Here is a 22,993-nt window from a genome sequence, read left to right as displayed (position 1 = left end):
TCCCCCTGGCCAAGCGTACTTTTCTGAAGGAAAGCTCCACCTCCAGATCCCCCTTGAAGTTGTACTGGGCCACGGCTTCTCCATACTCCAGCACCTGGTAGGTCGGAGGCTTGATGGGCTTGGGAATCTCATCTGCTGGCAGCACCTGGAGGAAGAGAGGACATGTGATTCAGCTTGGGTATCAACTGGGCACAGACCTGGGCTCCTGGGGAAGCAATATGAGCAAGGTCTGTCCCCAGACCACACTGGAGACAGATACCAAACACAAGCCTGGGGGGAGCCAGCAGTGAGCACAGGGCACAGGGGTAGTCAGTCCCAGAATGCTTCTGGAGGAAGAATTTTCACCAGAAGTTATGTGGAGTGGGCATTATCAGAGTGGACAATGGCGGTGCAAACAGGAGAGAGTTTACATTGGGGCACAGAAGGATATGAGAGGTACCAAGGAGCAGGGAACTCCTGGTAGCCTGTTCTAAAAGTGAGGATCTACCATTTCACCACTGCTTAGAACCAAGTGTCCCTCCTCCCCCTCCACTTTTACCCCATCATGTGCCCAGGGTCCCCATGCTCTCGTCACTTCATCCTACTCAGAAAAATCAAGATGCTAATAAACTAGTTCATACTAAGATATAAAACTTCCTTGGTGGCTCAGACGATTGCCTGGTGGGGCAACAGTGCATGGAGTCGCAAAGAGCTGGACACGACTGAGTAACACTTCCGGCATTTCAAGATGTAAATGACTGATGATATGCAATACTGGATATACTTGTGGAACTTCAGGATCAGGGACATCGTTTTAAGGATAGAGGAGGTCTATTGATGCCTAGGAGATAAAGAGCCTGAAATAGACGACTCAATCGATGGGTCAAAGAGGAAGCCACAAAGAAATGACAATAGTCTGAGCTGAATGAAAAAAAACAAAAACAAAATATCAACATCTGTGGGTTGTAGGTAAAAGCTATACTTAGAGAGGAATTTATAGCATTAAATGTTTACACTTAGGAGAAAAAGGTTTCAGATCAATAATCTGAACTACCACTCAAAGAAACTAGAAAAAGAACTTAACACAAGCTGAATAAAGGAAATAATGAAGAGGCAGAAATCAATGAAATTGAAAACAAAAGTAGAGAAAAATCAATGAAATCGAAAGTTGTTTCTTTGAAAAGATCCATAAAATTAACCAATTTCTAGCCAGAATAAGAAAAGACAGAGATTATCAATGTCAGGAATGAAGGAAAGGACATTACTTTGGATCACAATAAACTGTGGAAAATTCTGAAAGAGATGGGAATACCAGACCACCTGACCTGCCTCTTGAGAAACCTGTATGCAGGTCAGGAAGCAACAGTTAGAACTGGACATGGAACAACAGACTGGTTCCAAATAGGAAAAGGAGTATGTCAAGGCTGTATATTGTCACCCTGCTTATTTAACTTCTATGCAGAGTACATCATGAGAAATGCTGGGCTGGAGGAAGCACAAGCTGGAATCAAGATTGCCAGGAGAAATATCAGTAACCTCAGATATGCAGATGACACCACCCTTATGGCAGAAAGTGAAGAAGAACTAAAGAGCCTCTTGATGAAAGTGAAAGAGGAGAGTGAAAAAGTTGGCTTAAAGCTCAACATTCAGAAAACGAAGATCATGGTATCCGATCCCATCACTTCATGGCACATAGATGGGGAAACAGTGGAAACAGTGGAAACAGTGGCTGACTTGGGGGCTCCAAAATCACTGCAGATGGTGACTGCAACCATGAAATTAAAAGACGCTTACTCCTTGGAAGGAAAGTTAGGACCAACCTAGATAGCATATTAAAAAGCAGAGATATTACTTTGCCGACAAAGGTTTGTCTAGTCAAGGCTATGGTTTTTCCAGTGGTCATGTATGGATGTGAGAGCTGAACTATAAAGAAAGCTGAGTGCTGAAGAATTGATGCTTTTGAACTGTGGTGTTGGAGAAGACTCTTGAGAGTCCTGTGGACTGTGAGGAGATCCAACCATTCCATCTTAAAGGAGATCAGTCCCGTGTGTTCACTGGAAGGACTGATGTTGAAGCTGAAACTCCAATACCTTGGCCACCTGATGCAGAGAGCTGACTCATTGGAAAAGACCCTGATTCTGGGAAACATTGAGGGCAGGAGGAGAAGGGGACGACAGAGGATGAGATGGTTGGATGGCATCACTGACTCAATGGACAAGAGTCTGGGTGGACTCCAGGAGTTGGTGATGGACAGGGAGGCCTGGAGTGCTGCGGTTCATGGGGTCGCAAAGAGTCAGACACAACTGAGCCTCTGAACTGAACTGACATTAAGAGGATAATAACAAACATAGGTTCAATCCCTAGTCTGGGAAGACACCACATGCCTCGGGGCAACTAAGCTCGTGCACCTCAACTACTGAAGCCTGAGCACTCTAGACTCCGTGCTCTGCAACAAGAGAAGCCATCACAAGGAGAAGCCCATGGACCACAACTAGAAAGTGTAGTCTCACTTGCTGCAACTAGAGAAAGCCCAGTCGCAGCAATGAAGACCCAGTGCAGTCAAAAATAAATATTTAAGAGGATAATAATGAAATATTATGAACAACTTTATGCTGATATATCAGATAATCTGAAATTCCTTAAAAGATGCAAATACTCAATAACTCATAGCCCCATATCTATCAAACCCAGAACCTTGTCTCTGGATTCGGATTCTAGATTTTCTACTTAACAACTTGGCTCTGAACCTTAGTGCATCTGTAAAATGGGGGTGATCTACTACTTTGCCAGGTTGATCGGGGGATTGAGGGAGGTGATACACAGGAAGGAGAGGACACAAGTATATGTGACTGGTGAACCATCTCAGACTTCATATTCTTGTCAGTTGCAATTAGATTTCTTCCCAAAAGACAGCTGGAGATGTAGGTTTTGAGAGGTGGATTCTGAGTGGTGAAAGTGGGGGACGCTGAGAGGACTGATGGCCTCCAGTACAGGAACTGGGATTTTTTGTTCTTCCCCCTGGTCTGGGCTCCACCTTTAGGCTTTCGTTAACAAACATTTCCTGGAGGGCATGAATGAGGCTGAGACTTGGCCCCTACCCCAGCTCACAGTTTTAGTCTTAGGAAACTTGCCAGGTGTGAGGGAGCAGCCAGTTCTGGAGAGGTTCCCTGGCTGGTTAAAGGGGGTCTGCATTCTCTAAGTCTCTGCAAACCCTTCCACCCTCCTGGCAGGGCCCTTGCTTGTCGCCCCCACTCACCTCCACGTAATTAGCAGGGAAGATGCCCAGGCGGCCATGGTGCTCTCCCTCCAGCCAGTTCTTGTCCACCTCCTTGTGGATGTAGACAATGTCACCCTTCTTCAGAGTCAGTTCCCTGAAGGCCAGAGCAAGGACATTCAGCAATCTGAAGTCCTCAGGGTCCTCCAGACTCTGCCCAGTGTCCCCGAAATCCCTCCCCACCCTCTAGGGGGGCACACTGCAGTCCTGTCCTCCCAGGGACTGCCACAGGGAAGGCAAGAGGCAGAATGGTACTTACTTAGGGGACTGGGCCTGGAAGTCAAACTTGAGCCGGGCGGCCTTCCTCTGGGCAGGGGGAGAGGACAGAGCAGGTGACCTCAGTCATTCAGCCCGCAAGTAGGCAAGAGCGGTCACCGGGACCCACCCCAGGCCCTCCTTGCACCCTGATGGTCCCACCCGCCCTTACCTTCTTCTCTTCCTTCCTGGCAGGACTGCCCCCTGGATCAGAGGCACTAGGGTCTGTGGAGAAGCACTGCCTCAGCTTCGGAAGGCCATGTCTTGGGGGGCAGGGCTGGGATGGGGCTCTGTCCCCCCCTCCCTGCCCAGGACAGGAACCAGTGGGAACAGGGGGGTTCCGTGACCTTTCTGCCACCTCTGCAGGGGCACCACCTTATCTGGAGCAGTGGTGCTGGCAGAGGGGGCCGTCTGGGTGAGAACAAGATCAGTATCTGGTTCTCACCTCGAGCTGAGGAAGGGTAGACAAAGTCCCTCCGACCTAGGAAGGGGCTTCCTCCATCCGCCATCCTGTGGGGGCTCAGGGAGGAACTCGGGTAAAGTGCATTCGGGGAGCTGGAGCTCCAGGCGGAGGCCGGGCTGCGCGGGGACGACGCAGGAGTGAGCCACCTGTCTGGAGCTTCACCCTCGACCCGGCTCCCCACTGCCCGCCCGAACGCCCCCCACCCTCACCACTCCCTCCCCCCATCTCCCCTACCCCACCCCTCCTTCTCTGGAGGCGTCTCCCAGGTCCCGGGCCCTCAGCAGGATGTCCTACTTCCCGAGTGGTCAAGGCCGGGAAAGGGTGCGGCCCGGGGGTGGGGGAGGCGGGAGTGAGCGCAGGATCCCTTCGCTGCTGCGACCCGAGTCCCCCCGGGCCGGGGAACCAGCTTCCCTCGGCGGACCAGGGACGGCCCCCCAACCCGGCCGACGAGCGGCGGATAGGGTCCCCGCCGGCCCCTCTCCGCGCTCCCGCCCCTCCTCCCGCCGTCGGCGTCCGGGGCTCGCCACCCCTCCCCGCGCCACGTCTCCACCGCCACTCACCGCGCTGGGGGCCGCGGCTCCCGGGACCGTCGGGGCGCCTGAGAGCTCTGTGCGGGAGACGGGCGCGGTCAAGGCCCGGGACGCCGCCTCCGGAAAACTTTGCGGCCGGGAAGGGAGCGGGAGGGGGAGCGGGAGAGGAGGGGCGGGAGGGACGCGGGGCGGCGGGCCGGGAGCGGGAGGAGCGAGGAGCCGGGGGAGGGACGGCGGGTTTGGAAGGAGGAGGGAAGGCCGGGACATGGGGCCCCGGGGCTGAGGTCCCGGGGGCGAGGGACCCCGCCGGCTCCGGAGGGGAAGCTGACGTGGAGTCGGCCCAGGGAGGGCTCTTAGGGGTCGCTAGGAACAGTGATCGCCCCGCACTTAAGGGAGGAGACTTGGATGGAGTCGCCCAAGGTCGCGAGTGCAGCTGGAGGCGATGCCTCTCGTCAGCCTGCCCCTCCCACCAAAGCCATGCCTGCGCGGCTCGGGGTTCCTGCACCCACCAGCAGGGCCCCGGGGGGCCGGTACCTTGGGGGACGGCTGCCCAGTCTCTATTGCCCGCAGGTCCTTGTCCAGCTCGGCGCTCAGCTTGGCCAGCTCTCTCTCCAGCAGGACCTGGGGGCGGGTTGTGCGGAGAGACTTGGGCCAGGGGCAAGGTTGGGGGCGGGGAGTATACCGTGGAGGGCGCTGGCCTGGGCGAAAATCAGGTGTGAGAAGCCTAATGGCCAACACGTCAAAGCTCGAGGCGCTGGGGTAAAGGGCAGGCTCAGGGGGCGGGGCCAGGCCAGGCTGACTACCTCTGGGCCTGCCAGGAGGTGTGTCTTGGGGTGTCAGGAGGGCCCTCCTTGCTGACCCAGCTCACCCATCCCTTAGGACCAGGGTAACACTTCAGTATTTCCTGATGTGTTTCAGGACCAGGCTCCCTACTTCCTCTCCTGTCAAGTCTTTTATGGCCCTCTACAGCCTGGCTTCTCTCTATCCAACCCTGCCCTCCCTCCCACAGCCAGTCCAGCTGATGAGTGTTACACACACACACAGACACACACACACACACACACACCCTTCCAGCCTCTGCCTGTGTCACCCCCATCCTGGGCACCCCCTCTCTTTGCCTGGCCTCCAAGCTCCATCTTCCAAGAATACTTCCTGACAATTCCAGTCCACCCTGATCAGTCTCTTCTCGGCCTGCTGTGATGAATACACAATTTTGAACACGTGTTTACTTAGCACCTACTGTATGCCAGAGGCTTCCCTGGTGAGTCAGACGGCAAAGAATCTGCCTGCACTGCAGGAGACCTGGGTTCGATCCCTAGGTTGGGAAGATTCCCTGGAGATGGGAATGGCTACCCAACTTCAGTATTCTTGCCTGGAGAATTTCATGGACGGAGAAGCCTGGTGGACGACAGTCCATGGGGTTGCAAAGAGTCGGACATGACTGAACAACTAACACTTTCACACACTGTATGCCAGGCACTGTCCTGGATGCTGGGGGTACAGAGCTAAACCATATGGGACTGGAGAGGGTCAGAGTTTTGAGTCCATGGCCTTGGCCCATGGTCATGGGGACCTTGACCACCCAGAAAATCCCTCACTGGTCCCCCAACATACTGTGTCCACTCCCACCCACCTGCCCATAGTACGCACCTCAATGGGCTGGGAGGGCTTCTCAACAGGGTCGTCTACCAGTGGTTTCTTGGGCTAAGAGTGGGAAGAGTGAGTCAGAGGGGGTGAAATCGCTCCCCTAATGCACGATTTGAGGGTACATCCTTTTCCAGAGAACCAGGCCCACACACCTTCTGCCCAGTCTCTAGTTCTTGCAGAAACTGGTTCCAGGATTCTTCCGTCCAGACATTGTCCGCTTTCTCTTGGCGTCTGAGCACCTGCATGGCAGGGAGTAGGCATCAGGTTGAAGAGAGGGGTATTGGGACACTGGCCAGGCTTGAAAAGCAGGCTTTCAGCCACTGTCCACTTCCGTGCCCATCAGCACCCTCCCCAGAATTCCAGGATCTTCTGGCTGCACAGGCTCCAAGATGAAGAACAGCTTTACCTGTGCTTGCAGCAGAAAGCGAAAGTCGCTCAGTTGTGTCTGACTCTTTGCGACCCCATGGACTATACAGACTATACCGACTACTGCAGCAGAGAGCCTGACCAGAGAGCATGGTGACGGGAGAAGTGCTGGGCAGGGAGAGGGGATGCTGGGCAAGCTACCTGCTTTGAGGTCTGGTGCAGGGAGGAGGGTGCTCCAGGACTGCAACTGAAGGTGCTTCTAAGAGACTCTTCAGAGACGTCCCAGCTTCTTCTAAAGAAAGGCAAAGACATCTTTCAGTTTCGTTTTAGGGAAACAGAGGCAGGTGTGAGCACACAGTCCTGGAGAGGGAGCTGCACCCCCTCCCCACCTGCTCTGGGCTGTGGAAGCAGTGTTAAATAGTAAAATGTTATTAGCTCTGAATTCAAATTCCAGTCCCACCACTTAGCTGTGTCTCCTTTGGTCTCAGAGCCTCTGATTCAACACCTATGAGAATGACTCCCACCTTTATAAGGGTGTGGGGAATCTTAGGTGAGGGAACATACCTGAGACACCCAAGACAGGGGTAACACATACACATCTGCTCCAGAAGTGGCCAGTCCCTTTCCTGCTGGCCTTGGTGAAATACCCTGCATTTGGCTTCTGTCTGGCCCCATGACTGTGGGTATGTACGTCTGTGCAGCTTCGATGAAGTTGGTCGCCATGACCAAGTGGTCTTGCACCCATACTCAAGGGTGTGAGACTACATCTTAGTTCCGGGAAAACCCAGGTCAGGGGAAAGAGCCTGCAGGCCTGACCCCAGAGCTCTGAACAAGTTACTTCTGCTCCACAGGTCTCAGTTCCCTGAGGTGCTAGATCATCGATGTCATCTGTCACAGTTACCTGAGTGTCCTTCCGGGACTCCCTTCTTGGCTGGCTGAAATCTTCCAGTTTCTGCTGAATTTGAATATTTCCACCAAGTGGAACCACTGTACCAAGCTTATCAAGTGATGGAATGTCTGAGGGGAGGGGCAGGATTTGTCGGCTGTTACTATGACTCTACTCTAGGAAGAACATCACTAACAACAGTGATATGAGAATGGAATACATTGTTCCTAATTTAAGGAAGCTGTAGTCATAATTGGAAGGACTGATGCTGCAGCTGCAGCTCCAATCCTTTGGCCACCTGATGGGAAGAACTGACTCATTGGAAAAGACCCTGATGTTAGGAAAGATTGAAGGTAGGGGAAGGGAACAACAGAGGACGAGATGGTTAGACAGCATCACTGACTCAATGGACATGAATTTGAGAAAACTCCAGGAGGCAGTGGAGGACAGAGGAGCCTGGCATGCTGTAGTCCATGGGATCACAAAGAGTCGGACATAACTGAGCAACTGAACACCAACAACAACTAGTCATAATCAAGCTTGTATGATAATCATGTTTGTGGAGACTTGCAGTGTACTTTGATCTTCATGCCACCCTCTGATTCCCATTTAACAGATGGAGCTAGAGAAGCTTAGACTGGTTACCTTGGTCAAGGTCACGTGGCTAGTGCAGCACACTGGTTTGAATCCAGAGGTGCACGTGCGTGCTCAGTTGCGTCCAAATTTTTGCGACCCCATGGACTGTAGCCCGCCAGGCTCCTCTGTCCATGGAATTTTCCAGGCAAGAATCCAGAAATCTGGGTCCAAATTTTGACCAAATCTTAGTTTCTACCTTATTGATGATGCCAAGAGCCACAGCCCAGTTAAGGCCAGGCTAATGAGGTCACTCTGTTCCCAGAAAGGAATCAGAAACTCATTAGTGACACTGTGACAGAGAGCCTCCTGATTCCTGAGGTTGGGCTGAGCCCCTGCAGCTCGGGCTGAGCCTGTGTGGTTTGCTTAGAAAAGATGCACTGCGTCCTTGACCTGTCTGCAGGGTTCCTCTCTAAGTGGCATCTGGGACAAAGCCTGTGATCCTCTATGCCCCTTGTTTTCTCACAGGCTTCAGAATGGATGGCTGCAGGTCCACACCTAGCCACAGGCTACCCCGCTCTCCACCCCAAATGAGGCATGGACCTTTGGGGTGATGAATTCCTGCTGCCAAATACAGAGGCATCCCAGGTGGTCCTGACCACAAACAGCAGTCAGGTCATCCCCCTTCGGCTCTGGTGGCATGGAGGATCTCAAGCAGTGGGAACGCTAAGAAGGGGCAAAGCCATGAGCAGGAGCCTGCTGGCCTGGTGCGAGACTGTGCCAGCTGTGGCCACCAGGGGGTGCCAGTCCCCTCAAGGAAGCCAGCACCCCTCTGAAGCTCTGGGGCCCTCCCCTTGATGGCTCACCCGCTCAGAGGCGACATCTGGTTTGGCCTGGCAGGTGGTCTCTGCTGGGGCCCTGGATGCCTTGAGTCTGCAGAGGTGGCACAGGAAGAATCCACTGAAAGTGAGAGAAAATAAACAGGAGCAATGGAAGGTGAAAGCTGGGGTTGAGGGCACCTGGGTGACCATAGAAGGTTCTGGCCCACCCCTACCCACGCTCCTGGGTGGCTGGTGGGAACAGGGGTGATGCTCTGGACCAGTAACTATGGGCTGGGTGCCAAGAGCTTTACACTCTTTACCAAACCTTTGAAACATCTCTGGGGTGTTCCTGTTTTACACGTGAGAAAAGAGAGGCCCAGAGAAAGCAGAGCCAGGGCTAGGCATTTGCTGGACAGTGACTCAGGGGCTCTGAATTATTAATACCATGGACCAGGGGATTTGGAGCTCATGGAAATGGGCTGTACAAACTTCACAAGTTGAGCTGAGCCAACTGGGGAGCCCCAAAGCCAGGCGTGGCTGCAGGGAGGGGTAAATGCAGGCACCAGGCTAGGGCATGCCACCCCCCAACCCCTGCCTTCACCTTTGGGTGCCTCCTCGAAGGTCCAGTCCAGCTGTAGGTCTAGGGTAGCAGAAAGGACTCGATCAGGGTGGGGACAGCAAGCGAGGACAAGGATGGGGAGCCCTGGGAGGCAGCCCCAGAGGCTCCCAGTCCCTCCTGCCTAGAGCAGGGGCCCAGGGGCTGAGTCAGAGCCTAAAAAATGTCTCGAGGGAGGGAAGGAATTAGGAGGGCAGTTCTCAGGAGGGCTTGAAATGCCTCTGGCTGCCTTAGGACCCCAGCGAGCCAAGAGGGCAGTGGCCTTGCTCAAACCCTCCTGCCCCTCCCTCCCTACATTCCCACACACACCCTCTCCCTGACCTTTGGAGACCTGCCCTCGCCAGGTCAATTTAGAGAATTCCACTTCCCCTTCACCCTCTTGCCCTTTCTGCACCCTCTTCTAAATCTTCCCCCTTTGCCCAGACCCACTCTTCAAGGTGCTCAGGACTCTCTGGGGCCTCCAAGGCAGAGCTACTGACCAGCCAACCCTCTTGATTTCCTTGGAACACAGACACGTAACTACAGCCCTGACCTTAAATGCAAACCACAACCCCCCTCTCTGGATCCCACACCTTCCTCCAGTTCTTGGAGTTTTCTGCTTTCCTTTGCAGCCAACTACTGGCCATAAGGGGCTTCCCAGGTGGCGCTAGTGGTAAAGAACCCACCTACCAATGCAGGAGACATAAGAGACACAGGTTCAGTTTCTGGGTTGGGAAGATCCCCTGGAGGAGGGCAGGGCAACCCAGTCCAGTATTCTTGCCTAGAAAATCCCATGAACAGAGGAGCCTGGCAGGCTACAGTTCATAGGGTTGCATGCATGCTGGCCATAAGAAACTCAGTGTCTTCAATTCCACTTCCTGATAAGCAGGCTTTCAGCCTGAGCCACCCTTGTCAAGGACTCCAGTGACCTCCATGTTACCAGATCAAATAGTCAGTCCCACTTGATCAGCAGCAGCATCAGTCACACAGGTTCACTTCCTCCTTTAGAAATTTCTTGTCATTCGGCTTCAGGGAGACTACTCTGGTTTTCCTCCTGCCTCCCAAGCTGCCCCTTCCCAGGCAGCCTAGTTGATTCCTGCCCATCTCTCCAAGCAAGTACTTCAGGGCTCAGTCCCTGGGCCTCTGTCTCTCCATCTCCTTGGGTGATCTGGTCCAGTCTTCTACCTTAAAAAATACTGTCTATTCAGGGACTCCTAACCTTAGCTGTACATCAGAGCTACTTGGGGAACCTTTACACCAAAAATCTCTTTGAGTGGGTGCTTGGTATTTCCATCTACAGCTTAAGCCTCACCCTAGAAACTACAGACCTGTTTATCAACTGCCCAGTGGCTCAGTGGTAAAGAATCTGCCTTCAATGCCAAAGATGCAGGTTTGATCACTGGGTGGGGAAGAGCCCTTGGAGAAGGAAATGGCAACCCACTCCAGCATTCTTGCCTGGGAAAATCCCATGGACAGACGAGCCTGGTGGGCTACAGTCCGTGGGATCACTAAAGAGTCAAACATCAACTGCCACTTTTATGAACCGTATCTAAAACTGAAAGCCCCTTAAGACTTGCACACACACAACCCCTCCCTGCGTTTCCTGTGTGTATATACATTTATAAAGGGCAATTTCATGGACTCACTCAGGTTTAAAGTCATCCCTGACTGGTCTCTTTCATGCCACATCCAATCCATCATCAAATTACCATGATTCTGTCTCCAGAATTCCATCAGGCCCGCTGCTACTGCCCTGATCTGAGACACTGTCGTCTTTAGCCTGGATTCTGGACAGACCTCCTGACTGGTCCCTTGCCTCCACCCGGCCCCATCTCTTCCCCACCTGGCAGCCAGAGGGAGTCACTTCAGCCACCACCTGTCAGAGCCTGTCACTCACTCTTCAGCTCAAAGCCTCCTGGGGGCTCCTCAGTTCTTATAGAGTAAAAGCCCAAGGCCCTGGGTGACCTGACCCCAGCATCTTTGGGTTCCATCTCCACCACGTGCCCCTCTCACTGCAGTCCAGCTCCTCTCTGTGGCCCCAGAACAAATCTGGCCTGCTCTGCCTCAGGGTTCCCCAGGCTCCCCATGCAGTAACACTCCTCCCCTAGCCCTGCAGGGACAACTCCTTCACAACCTTAGCTCTCAGTTCAGAAGCCACTTCTCAGGGGCCTTTCCTGACCAGCCCGCGTGAAGTGGCAGCCTTCCTGCCCTGGGCACCCTCCCGACCTTTTCTCCCTAGCCCTTACCACCATCTGCCATATTAAATGTCTGTGCATTTACTCTGTGACGCCTTCTGTCTTAAGCTTCGCTAAGGCAGGAACAACCTTTGTTTGTTCCCTGTTTTGTCTTTAGCACCTAGAAGAGTAGTCAGCAAACAGCAAGTGCTGAACACACGGTTAAGGGACTGACTGAACGAATGTGTGACTGCACGGCTTCCCAGACCCTGACTGGGGACAGCGTCTGGTCACTGTTCCCCATACAGGGAGGAGATTGGCGGTTCCCTCCTTTGGTCTGTTTTAGCGACCACTTACGACAGAGCCTGGGGTGAGTGGAGACACTTTCCGGACAGGTTAAGTCTCCTTGTCCGCCTCTCGCTCCCAAGCCCACTCAGGCAGAGAGAGGGCCCCAGAAAGGGGTCTCACCCGGCATTTTGCGGTGGATCTGCTTGAACATTCTTCGGTACCAGTCCCTGGGGCTGTCAACACTCTGGGATCAAAGAAGGCAAAGTCAGGCCACCCTCCCAAAATCAAGCCACAGACATTTTTCCTCACTGAGTCTTTTCTCTGGCCACCCTTGAAGCCCCCCTGGGTGGGCTGTTGTGACATCTTTAGTAACAATACCTCCGTGTAGTTTGTTATGTTTGAGTAAGATATATAGAAGGGGTCTTCCCTGGTGGTCCAGTGGTTAAGACTCAGTGCTCCCAATGCAGGGAGCATGGGTTCAATCCCTGGTTGGGGAACTAAGATCCCATGTGGCATGGCCAAAAAATTTTTTTTCAATTATAAAAAAAAATACCCAGATATATGGAAGAATCTCCACCAATGATGAGCCTTAAATTGTGAGATCTGGGGTGGCTTATATTTTTTTGTTTTTATGTATTTCTGATGATTCTACAAAGAATATGTGTTTCTATGTAATGAAAAATAAACAGTATTGGTGGGGGGTAGGGTAGGAAGGTATTTCACATCCTCTACCTCACCTGGTAGAAGCAGAAGATATTAAGAAGAGATGGCAAGAATACACAGAAGAACTGTACAAAAAAGATCTTCACGACCCAGATAATCATGATGGTGTGATCACTGACCTAGAGCCAGACATCCTGGAATGTGAAGTCAAGCGGGCCTTAGAAAGCATCACTATGAACAAAGTTAGTGGAGGTGATGGAATTCCAGTTGAGCTATTTCAAATCCTGAAAGATGATGCTGTGAAAGTGCTGCACTCAATATGCCAGCAAATTTGGAAAACTCAGCAGTGGCCACAGGACTGGCAAAGGTCAGTTTTCATTCCAATCCCAAAGAAAGGCAATGCCAAAGAATGCTCAAACTACCGCACAATTGCACTCATCTCACACGCTAGTAAAGTAATGCTCAAAATTCTCCAAGCCAGGCTTCAGCAATATGTAAACTGTGAACTTCCTGATGTTCAAGCTGGTTTTAGAAAAGGCAGAGGAACCAGAGATCAAATTGCCAACATCCGCTGGATCATGGAAAAAGCAAGAGAGTTCCAGAAAAACATCTATTTCTGCTTTATTGCCTATGCCAAAGCCTTTGACTGTGTGGATCACAATAAACTGTGGAAAATTCTTAAAGAGATGGGAATACCAGACCACCTGACCTGCCTCTTGAGAAACCTGTATGCAGGTCAGGAAGCAACAGTTAGAACTGGACATGGAACAACAGACTGGTTCCAAATAGGAAAAGGAGTATGTCAAGGCTGTATACTGTCACCCTGCTTATTTAACTTATATGCAGAGTACATCATGAGAAACGCTGGACTGGAAGAAACACAGGCTGGAATCAAGATTGCCAGGAGAAATATCAATAACCTCAGATATGCAGATGACACCACCCTTATGGCAGAAAGTGAAGAGGAACTAAAAAGCCTCTTGATGAAAGTGAAAGAGGAGAGTGAAAAAGTGGGCTTAAAGCTCAACATTCAGAAAATGAAGATCATGGCATCCGGTCTCATCACTTCATGGGAAATAGATGGGGAAACAGTGGAAACAGTGTCAGAATTTATTTTTCTGGGCTCCAAAATCACTGCAGATGGTGACTGCAGCCATGAAATTAAAAGACGCTTACTCCTTGGAAGGAAAGTTATGACCAACCTAGAAGGCATATTCAAAAGCAGAGACATTACTTTGCCAACAAAGGTCCATCTAGTCAAGGCTATGGTTTTTCCTGTGGTCATGTATGGATGTGAGAGTTGGGCTGTGAAGAAGGCTGAGCGCTGAAGAATTGATGCTTTTGAACTGTGGTGTTGGAGAAGACTCTTGAGAGTCCCTTGGACTGCAAGGAGATCCAACCAGTCCATTCTGAAGGAGATCAGCCCTGGGATTTCTTTGGAGGGAATGATGCTAAAGCTGAAACTCCAGTACTTTGGCCACCTCATGGGAAGAGTTGACTCATTAGAAAAGACTCTGATGCTGGGAGGGATTGGGGGCAGGAGGAGAAGGGGACGACAGAGGATGAGATGGCTGGATGGCATCATTGACTCGATGGACGTGAGTCTGGGTGAACTCCGGGAGTTGGTGATGGACAGGGAGGCCTGGCGTGCTGCGATTCATGGGGTGGCAGAGAGTCGGACACGACTGAGCGACTGATCTGATCTGATCTGATCTGACCTCACTTGTGACGCCAAAGAACCTTGGGAAGCAGAGGGCTATGTTACTAATCTGAGTTTCCGATAAGGAACTAGAGGCAGACAGGTGGCTCAGGATAGGCCTGGGAGTGGTGGAAGGGCAGGTCCTCCCAGCATGAATCCTTCAGATCCTCCAAGCTTGCTGCTCCATCAGGCCTCACTCAGGACTCTCTCGTTCACCCATTCAGTCAGTCACTTACTCAGCAACCACTTCACCAGTGCCATGCCAGGCCCAGGGCCGTGAATGGGGCAGCGGGGCAGTCCCTGCCAGGGTCAGCCCTTACAGTAGTGGCTCTCTACCACTGAGAACCTATGGGGTAGTCTAGAACTGCCCACCCCCACCCCCCCCGCCAAAAAAAAAATCACTTGTGCAACTCAGACATGCCAGAGTGCTCATAATTTTATGGGGCTCATGATGCCCCAGACCCATAATGGTTGAACCCCTGCTTTAGTCTGGTATGGTTTGGGAACAGCCTTTGTATCAGAGGTGGAGCTCAGGGTGGACCCCTGGGCCCCACCTATCAGCAGCCCCAGCCCTGGACTCACAGATCGGGGCGCAATTGGCATGCCGCTCTCATCCACGGGCCCGATGCCCTCATACTTGACCCAGCGCTTGTCCCGCCGTTTGCTGTCCTTGGTCCATGTGGCTGACCACTTCTGGGAATGCTGGGAGGCAGGGGTCTTCTGGTTCCCAGGGGGCCGGCTCCCAGGACCCGGCCAGGTCTGATACCAAGCAGGGTCTGTGGGGGACATGGAGAGGAGCTTCAGCAAAGAGGCCCCACCTAGTCTTGTTTGTCCCTCATCTCCTCAGACCACTGAGCCCTGTGGGTTCAAAAGTTTCAACAACTCCTTGTTTGTCTAAGTTGATGACGCAGACTCTACAAATGTCCCCATCCTTGGCAGGACCACAGGGCTCTGTTTGTTTACTTTTTAGTTAAAGTGAATGAAAATGGATTTTATCTTGAGAAATCTATGCCCGTTCCCAACCCACCCTGCTTTGTTGGGGATGTCCTCAGAGTTTTTAGAATGAGAGCTAGAATTGTCACATGCAGAGAATGCTAGAGGCATCTCTAGCTGGGGAAGACAGTGGGGTGTGGCAGAAAAGGGCCGGGGGCTGGGGGCAAAGACCTGAATGCAGACCTATTGGCTGTGTGTCTTAGGCACAGCAATCAACTTCACCGTGCCTCTGTTTCCAACTTCTGTAAAATGAGGGTAGTCACAGCAGAGCTGCAGGGAGATCTAATGTGTGTGACTGTGTTCAGGACAGTGCCTGAACATAATCGACAAACCAGGGGCAGAAACTCACTCACCAGCACCTTTGGCCTCCGGGTGTAACAACAAAAGGGCTTCAGGGCAGGATGGACCAGTGTTTGAACCTCAGCTCAGCCTTTGTGACTGAACATCCCTACGGGTCCTTCACTGAGAAGATGCTAATAATGACACCTTATCTTGCTAGGCTATGGAGGGATGAAGTGAGGTAAGACCTGGAAAGTGTCTTTACAGTGTCCAGGATTTTCTATGTGCTTACTGACTATTTGTTAAATGTGTAAACTACTCAACACATTGGCTGCCTCAAAGGAATGCTCTATAAATGTTGCCATCCTCCTAAAGAGAGGGGCCTTGGGGGTGGACGTGCACACAGGAGGTTCCAGGAATCTCCCAGACCCCGTGGGCTGGGTTGGGCTGGGCTGGGCTGACTCATAGGAGCCCAGGAGCTGGCAGAGTCCCAGAGCTGTCTCTGCAACCTTTTGCTGGGCTGCTGCATAAAGATGGGGGATGGGGGCAGCCCTTAGGGGGCATGTCTTGTGTTCAGCGCCCATCCCTTCTTCAACCCACCTATGCTCACATTCCTTCAGCCTCCATTCCCAATCCAAGCCATCCCCTGGCCTGCTGGAGGTCCCCCTGGCCTAAGGCTATGTTCCCTGCACATTTCCTTCCCCCTGGCACTGGGTGGGGGAGGCAGGGGAAGGGATGTGTCAGCCTGGTCTCTACCACAGCAGTTTCACTCTTACAGGCCAGCACGTGCCTACAGGGAGGGGTGGTGAGCTGAGCTCACTGGCCCCAGGGCCTTGAGAGACTTTCACCCACCTCCTGTCCCTCCACCTGACCCAGGGTGAGTGCCAGAAGGCTGAGCCCAAGAACCTCTGACTGAACCCCTCTCCCCAACCCCTAACCCTGGAGCTGGTTTTCCCAAGCAGACCCACCTGGGTGTCTGGAAGCATCTCTCCTCGGTTGGAAGTACCCATTGCACACGGTCCTGGGCGCAGGGTCATGGAACTGGAAATTAAGGGTGTTGGAGCCACCATTCCGGATCACAGGCACCTGTGGGGAGGGGCCAGGAGCAGCAGCTCAGGCCCAGAGGGTTCTGCAGGTGGGCAGGAGGGATGGCTAAAAGATGAGGGCTGGACCCTGTCTGGTGAACCAGCGAGGCTCTCTAGAGCTGTCATCCACCCCCCTTCCCGCGCTGATCCTCCTGCTGCCCCCTGACCTGTCCTGAGCCCCCCTCCCCAACTAGGGGCCCATAGTACCCGCTCCCTTGCTGTCTCACTCACCCGTGTCCCCCGGGTGGATGACCCTACGTGGGCCAGGAGGTGGCCCGGGATGAAGTCATCCAGGCTGAGCCCAGCTGGGAGGCTGTAGGGTGGGGCCTGCATGCTCGGGTCAGGGCTGGAGAGCTGCTCCTCGGCGTGTCCTCTGTGGGGAAGGAAGAAGTAAGGGAAGCCCTGCTGGGTCCAGGCTGCCCCTGTCCTCTGGGTTCAACCTTGGGGCTGTGGGAGGGAGGGGGTCGGGCCAACTCGGTGGGAGCTCAGAGACCCAGGAAACAGGCCGCTGTGGGCACCCGCCTTCAGGCTGCCCGTGCAGGCTCCTAGAGGCACAATGGGCTGCTTGTTAGGCCTCAGGCAGGAGCTCTGGGTGGGAGTGGGGGAGGGGGAGGCCAGGCAAGGAGGAGGAGGAGGGAGGCTGGCTGGGAGCACACCTCCAGCGGCCTGCCCCTCTGGGGCTCTCACTGAACAACACGGCCCTCTCCCCCAGAGGGAAGGCAGAGGGAACTGGGGCAGCTGGTAGAGGCGGGCCCGGGTACCAGGACTTTGTTTCAGTTCCCTCTGCCACCCCCAGGCCCCGTGAGCATCTGCTTGCCAGAGGGCACAAAGGGTTAGTCAGGCAGTGGGGTGGGAAGCGGCCACCCGCCCACTGCCCAGCGGGGCCAAGATTCTAGGGAGGCTGGGCATGTCCAGTCCGCAGGAACCATTTGTTCTGAGCTCAAAGTAGTATCAGCTCCCTTCTTTGGCCTCTTGGCTCAGACCGAAGCCTCACAGGACTCAGGGTGCCATGAGAGGTCAGGCAGCTTGGGCCGGGGCTTGGGCTGGACAGCGAGTTAGTGGGTGAGTGGGGAGTTGGCCAGCTCCAGGGAGGTGGTGCTGTCACACACACGCACACACACAGAGGTGTGCACACACCCCACTTTCTCCTACACCTCCAGGCTGTCTTTTGGACAGAGGGTCTTCCAGGGAGCATCATGCCAGACTGGCCAGCTGGGTCCTTCCACCCCAGGCAAAGGTGAGGTCAAGAGACAGGGCTCCCACATTCAGGAGAGGAGGCAATGGGGATTTTCTACCAGAGAGCCGAGCTGCCCAGGCCGTCTTGTCCCCCCTCACCTGTCCTATTGAACGTGGCCAGAGGCTGAGCCAACCTCGGCCACCTTCTGGCGCTGGACCGGTTCTGGCACTTTTGTTTAGAGTTAAGGCTTGCGTGTGCCTGTGGGATCTAGGGGCTCCAGGAGGGTGGCAAGGACCTTGTGAGGTGCTGTTTGTGTAGCATGGAGTGTTAGCACGGTGGATACTTAAGATGGTGGATGGAATGTAAGAACGTGGCTTGTGCAGGGTTACTGGGTCGGGGGTCATATGAGCAGTATGGGAATTATAAGTACAGAGGAGGTTCAGCTGAATAGTAGGTGGGAGGTATGCAGTGGGAGGTGGTGTGCAGCTGGGGGGTCACAGGAGCAGTGTAAGTGTTGTGAAGACCAGAGCGGATGAACGTGCCTTGGGGGCTGTGACTACTGCTGTACCCAGTTTCTGCTCAGCCATGGTGGGGCTGTAGGGTACAAACAAAGCTGGGGGCAGCTCTCTGACTTTAGTCAGGGAGTGGCAATTCCTTCTGACATTTGAGCAGACCTACTGGGGACACAGCTTTTCCGGGCCCATCCCTAGCTGGGGTGGTGGGGGAGAGTGAATGGCTGAGGCTGGAGGAGGGGCAGCTCACCAGCTGGATCCAATTAGGACTCCTACCAAAAGCAAAACAGGCAGACACACCCCAGTTCCCAGCTACTCTCCCCCTCTCTGCGGGGAAACTGAGGCAGGGGAGAGTAGGAGATCTGGAGCCCTGAGGCATGCTGATTCCTAGCCGCAACCCCACCCTAGACAGCTGACAACGGAGGCCAAAATGCAAGGTCAGCACAGGCAGCCCTGATCATCAGCTGACCCAGCCTCCTTCCCTCTCATTGCCATACTCTGTTGCATTCCCTGAGAACTGCCCTGCAGGAGGAAGAGGCCCGTAGGAGGTCTGATTCTTCAGATGCTGCTCATCCTTGGTCGCCCAGCTGTCTGACTCTCCCTAACACAGCACCCTGTGATGCACCTCTCAGGATATGCAGGAGTGGGTGGGGAAGGATGGGCTGAGTGTTCCTCTCGTACCAGGAGGTGATAAGGAGGACTTCTCATAGGGAGGATAGAGGCACTGGGGTAGTGGGTCCCGCATCTGGCAGAGAACAGAGGGGGACAGCAAATCCCCAGGTTCTCCCTGAAATCGGGCAGCCCTTCCCCGCTAACGGCTGAAAAACGTGAAATAGCCCACTGTAGTTGGCAGACTCCTCCCTCCCTCCAAGAACTGCCTTGACTTTGGGGGCTTGCGCCTTAGGTGCATCCCAGGGGTATTTTCCAGCTACAAGTCCACGTGGACAAGTTCAGGTTTTCTCGAATTTCGTCTCATCTGGATTAAGGGGGGACTTCTCACCTCTTTCCCTCCCCCAGAGTTTGGGACCAGGACCCCCGAGGGAGGGGCTTCCCGCGTTGCCCCGGGTTGGAGTGCGGGTCCCTCCCCGACTGCAGCCCCCGCCTCCTCTCCGCCACCTCTCCTCCGGGGCACCTACCTTCCCAGGAGAGCAGGTGGAGGGGACTGCGGACGCCCGAGAGGACACAAGAGCATCTCTGCGCGGCTCCTGCCTGGCGCGGCCGCGGCGGGCCCTCGGGGAAGGAGGGCAGGGAGAAGTCCGGGCTGTGCCGTCCGCCCTTGTGACCCGGTCAGGACGGGCTCCACGAGGCTGGGCGCCCGAGGAGGAAGAGGGGGATCGGCGGGGCCGGAGAAGTGGGGACGAGGGCGAGCGCTGGGAGCAAGGACCGTGAGAGGCGCGCGGGGCCGGCAGGCGTGCGGGCGGAGTGTGTCTCTCCCTGTGATCTGGCCCCTGGGCCGGACTGGGGTGGAGGGCGGGGGCTCCGGCCGGCTGGGGCGCCAGAGAGCTCCCCGTCGGGGTGCGAGCGGGCGGGCCGCGGGGACGCTGTGGGCCTTGCCGGGGGCCGGGTCGGCCGCGAGGCGGCGCCGAGAGAGGCGGTCCAGGGTCCCCAGGGAGACCGCTCCGGTTTCCCAGCTGCTTCCCCCGCCTCCACCGCAGGGCTGGCGTCGGGCGGGGGCGGGGGCCAGCGAGCGGCACTCAGAGTTTCCAGCGACATTTCCAGCGGGTGGGAAGGGAGCCGCTGCTCGGCGGAGCCAGGACAGAGAGCAGGAGTGATTAAAGAACCCGGGTCGAGCCAGCCACTGATACGGGACCCGGATGCAGACAGGCTGGGGCCGGGATAAGGTCGCTGCACGGACAGAGTGGCCTAGTGGGCCGAGTTAAGGCCCGGCCGTTTCCCTCCTCTCTTGAAGACAGGGTTGATTGCGTGAGTGCGCGTCCCAGGCGTGTGCACACAGAAACACACACACACACATACACACACACACGCGTGCACTGGCCAATGGGCGGATGCTCACACACGTGCAGGCCCCGCGGAGGACAGCCGCGGGAGGAAATTGGACCGAGGCAGCGGCCCGCTGGGCGTGTCGCGCCCCTGAAGAGGATGAGGGCGAGGTCCCTTTGGCAGGGATGGGGTTACCGGGGTCTTGGTGTTCCCATACACCGTATTTGTTTTGATCTTGCTGCTTTTCCGCTGTTCCCACTGCTTTGACACCGGTCCCAAGAGCCCGGGCCCATTGGCTCTCATCCCCTCTGGCCATGCCCACTACCCCTTCTCCCCTGTGTGAGAGAGCCTCTGTGCCGGCACAGAGCCTGTTATAGTGAAGGTTTGATGAATGCTTTACTATTAATGAATGCTTACTGCTAGTGGACAGACTCTGGGATGCTACTTCTTAGTCCTTGGCTTGGCTCTGAGACCCCATGCCCCAAATCAACTAAATCGTACATACCTACTGGGCAATCTCAGATCTACTTTGGAAGCGATCAATTATAGATTATGAAAATATGGAACCATTTGTTAGGACCTACAGGGAGTTAGGGAGCTTCCCTAGTGGCTCAATGGTAAAGAGCCTGCCTGCCAATACAGGAGAATGGGTTGGATCTCTGAATGAGGAAGATCCCTTGGAGAAGGAAATGGCAACCCATTCCAGTATTCTTGCCTGGAAAATCCCATGAACAGAGCAACCTGGCAGGCTGCAATCCAGAGAGTCACAAAGAGTCGGACACAACTTAGCAAATAAACGATAACTAGGAGTTAGACTGGTACTCTGAGGCCACCATGCACTTCAGAGTGTTTCCCATTCAGTACAAAAGTTGAGAAGGAAGGGAATGGAGAAAGATGAAACCTTATTTTTAAATCCCTACCATCACAGATACTATTAGCTATATCATTCCCTGATTCAGGTTAAAAAAGCTGTCTGCTTTGCGGTGAACCAGCTTGAAACAATCTCACATGTAAAGCGCGGAAGGAGGGGAGGTTTAGGTTAAGAAGCTAGAGAAAGAGAGAGGCGTGCCACCTAGCTTCCAGTGTCTGCAGGGCTGCCGCGTGGAAACTGTCTGGCTGCACTGGCAGACCTGGCACCACTGGGTACATACTCCAAGGCAGATCCAAGGTCTCCAAGAAAGAGCTTTTAAATGATTTCAGGAGTTCCAAGTCTGCCAATTGTGGGGAATCTTCATAAAAGTAATTATTGCACTGAGTACCCACTCCAGTATTCTTGCCTAGGAATTTCGACAGAGGAACCAGGCAAGCTACAGTCCACAGGGTCACAAAAGACTCGGACAGGACTCAGCAACTAAACAACAGCAGGGAGCTGAACCAGATCACTTTGAAGAATCTCTGATTCTCCAGGAAAGCTGTAGGGACGGGCATGGGCGGGATAACCTCTGCCCACAGCAGTCAGCGTCAGAGAGGAGGGAGGAGCTTTGAGAGTACCTGAGCGCAGGCGGCAGTGCATTGCCCTTCCCCTAAGGCTCGGACACCTACTCACCCCCAGCACCACCCTCTTCCCTCCTTGAGGGACAAAGCTTGTGCCCATCTCCCTTGTCACCAGTTTTTTCCCCACCTGTCAGGATCCTGGTGGTTAAGGGCCACATCTCTTTCGTGTTCTTCCTTGTTCTCCAAAGATGGTGAAGCTGACGATCTTCCTACTCCAGGAATCCTGGCCATACCCGCTTCTCACCAGCAGCAAGCTTCTCTTATTCTCTAGGGCTCTGACCTGGACTCCAAGATAAATATTTAATGTAGAGGGTGCAGCTGAGCCGACAAAGGTCCCCAGCTTCCTGTTTCTCACAAGGGGGAGGAGGCAGCCATGGGTGAGGAGCGGGGGATTGGCTACCAGCCTCATCTCTATAGGAATGGGGAGTCCAGTAACCAGCTTTGTAGGAGGCAGTGGGGGAAGCTCTGCCGGAGACCTGAGCTGCTTTGACTTCTGCCTGTCTGCTTCAGGTCCTGCTGGGCTTATCACCTTCTGTCTCAGGTCAGAACCTGCTGTGCCATGGTGCCTGTAGGAATCATTCTCCTTCTGAGAGTCAGAGGCTGTGTACTTGGACCAAGGAGGAGCTCCCTCCAACCCACAGCCTCATGGAAGAGAGGATGAGCAATCGGTGGGAGCACAGAGTCTAAGGAAATGAACTGACGCCTCCTTTTCTGCTCATCTTTAGGGAGAAGAATCCTTTCTCTTTGAAAAGTGGGAGATTAAAAGGAAAAGAGTCGTGACATCCAGAGATTCAGCCCCAAGCCAGGTGTCTGATTTCTCAACTCCTCCTGCCAGCCTCAGCTCGCTGGCTGCTGGCCTGATGGGGCAGAGAGCTGGCATGGCTCAGGGAGAAGCTGAGGTTAGGGAGGGCCATCCCAGGTGACCGGGCTGTCGCCAACAACAGAGCAGATTCCTTTCATCCCAGTGCACTCTCTCCTCTGGCGACTGCCTTATCGCCTGACAGGGACCTCCCTCCCTCTGACTCTTCCGGGGCTCTGGCACCATCTTTTGTCAGGGGGGCTGCTGCCTGTGTCTTCTCAGAGCCACCTGAGCCATAGTAAACACTGTTACATAACCGCTCTGTTTTTTCTAGCTATCTGATCCTGGTTGGCCGCGTGCCCCGCCCCCACCCTGCCCCCCGAGGCCGCCACCTTTTGTTCCCTGGATTATCCCCCCACGGCCCCCATGTCAACTGAGGTCTGTCCACGCCTGCCACACTCAGGGATGATTAGCCAAGAGACTACTGGTAGATGTTATGC

At 54.2% G+C, this 22,993-nt stretch overlaps 1 protein-coding gene across 10 annotated transcripts in view; it reads right to left on the bottom strand.

Annotated features, from left to right (window-relative positions):
- Nucleotides 1-21,963, bottom strand: part of SORBS3 (sorbin and SH3 domain containing 3) — a 29,072-nt gene extending 7,109 nt beyond the window's left edge. The window contains exons 1-17 of one of the 10 annotated variants that reach the window (XM_005210232.4): nucleotides 21,822-21,963; nucleotides 16,802-16,943; nucleotides 16,454-16,571; nucleotides 14,796-14,989; nucleotides 12,032-12,095; nucleotides 9,396-9,434; nucleotides 8,840-8,933; nucleotides 6,716-6,806; nucleotides 6,301-6,387; nucleotides 6,152-6,205; nucleotides 5,036-5,122; nucleotides 4,532-4,578; nucleotides 3,954-4,087; nucleotides 3,681-3,733; nucleotides 3,513-3,559; nucleotides 3,236-3,350; nucleotides 20-145 (exon numbers count right to left, since the gene is read on the bottom strand). In XM_005210232.4, the coding sequence (XP_005210289.1) occupies nucleotides 20-145; nucleotides 3,236-3,350; nucleotides 3,513-3,559; nucleotides 3,681-3,733; nucleotides 3,954-4,087; nucleotides 4,532-4,578; nucleotides 5,036-5,122; nucleotides 6,152-6,205; nucleotides 6,301-6,387; nucleotides 6,716-6,806; nucleotides 8,840-8,933; nucleotides 9,396-9,434; nucleotides 12,032-12,095; nucleotides 14,796-14,989; nucleotides 16,454-16,571; nucleotides 16,802-16,943; nucleotides 21,822-21,925 (1,596 nt within the window). In that variant the 5' untranslated portion in view covers nucleotides 21,926-21,963. 10 annotated transcript variants of the gene reach the window in all.
- Nucleotides 21,964-22,993: the final 1,030 nt, after the last annotated feature.

This window comes from Bos taurus, chromosome 8 (genome assembly GCF_002263795.3).
Source record: "Bos taurus isolate L1 Dominette 01449 registration number 42190680 breed Hereford chromosome 8, ARS-UCD2.0, whole genome shotgun sequence".
NCBI classification, from domain to species: domain Eukaryota; kingdom Metazoa; phylum Chordata; class Mammalia; order Artiodactyla; family Bovidae; genus Bos; species Bos taurus.
Note: the sequence above shows the minus strand (reverse complement) of the source record. Positions and strands in the feature narration are given on the sequence as shown.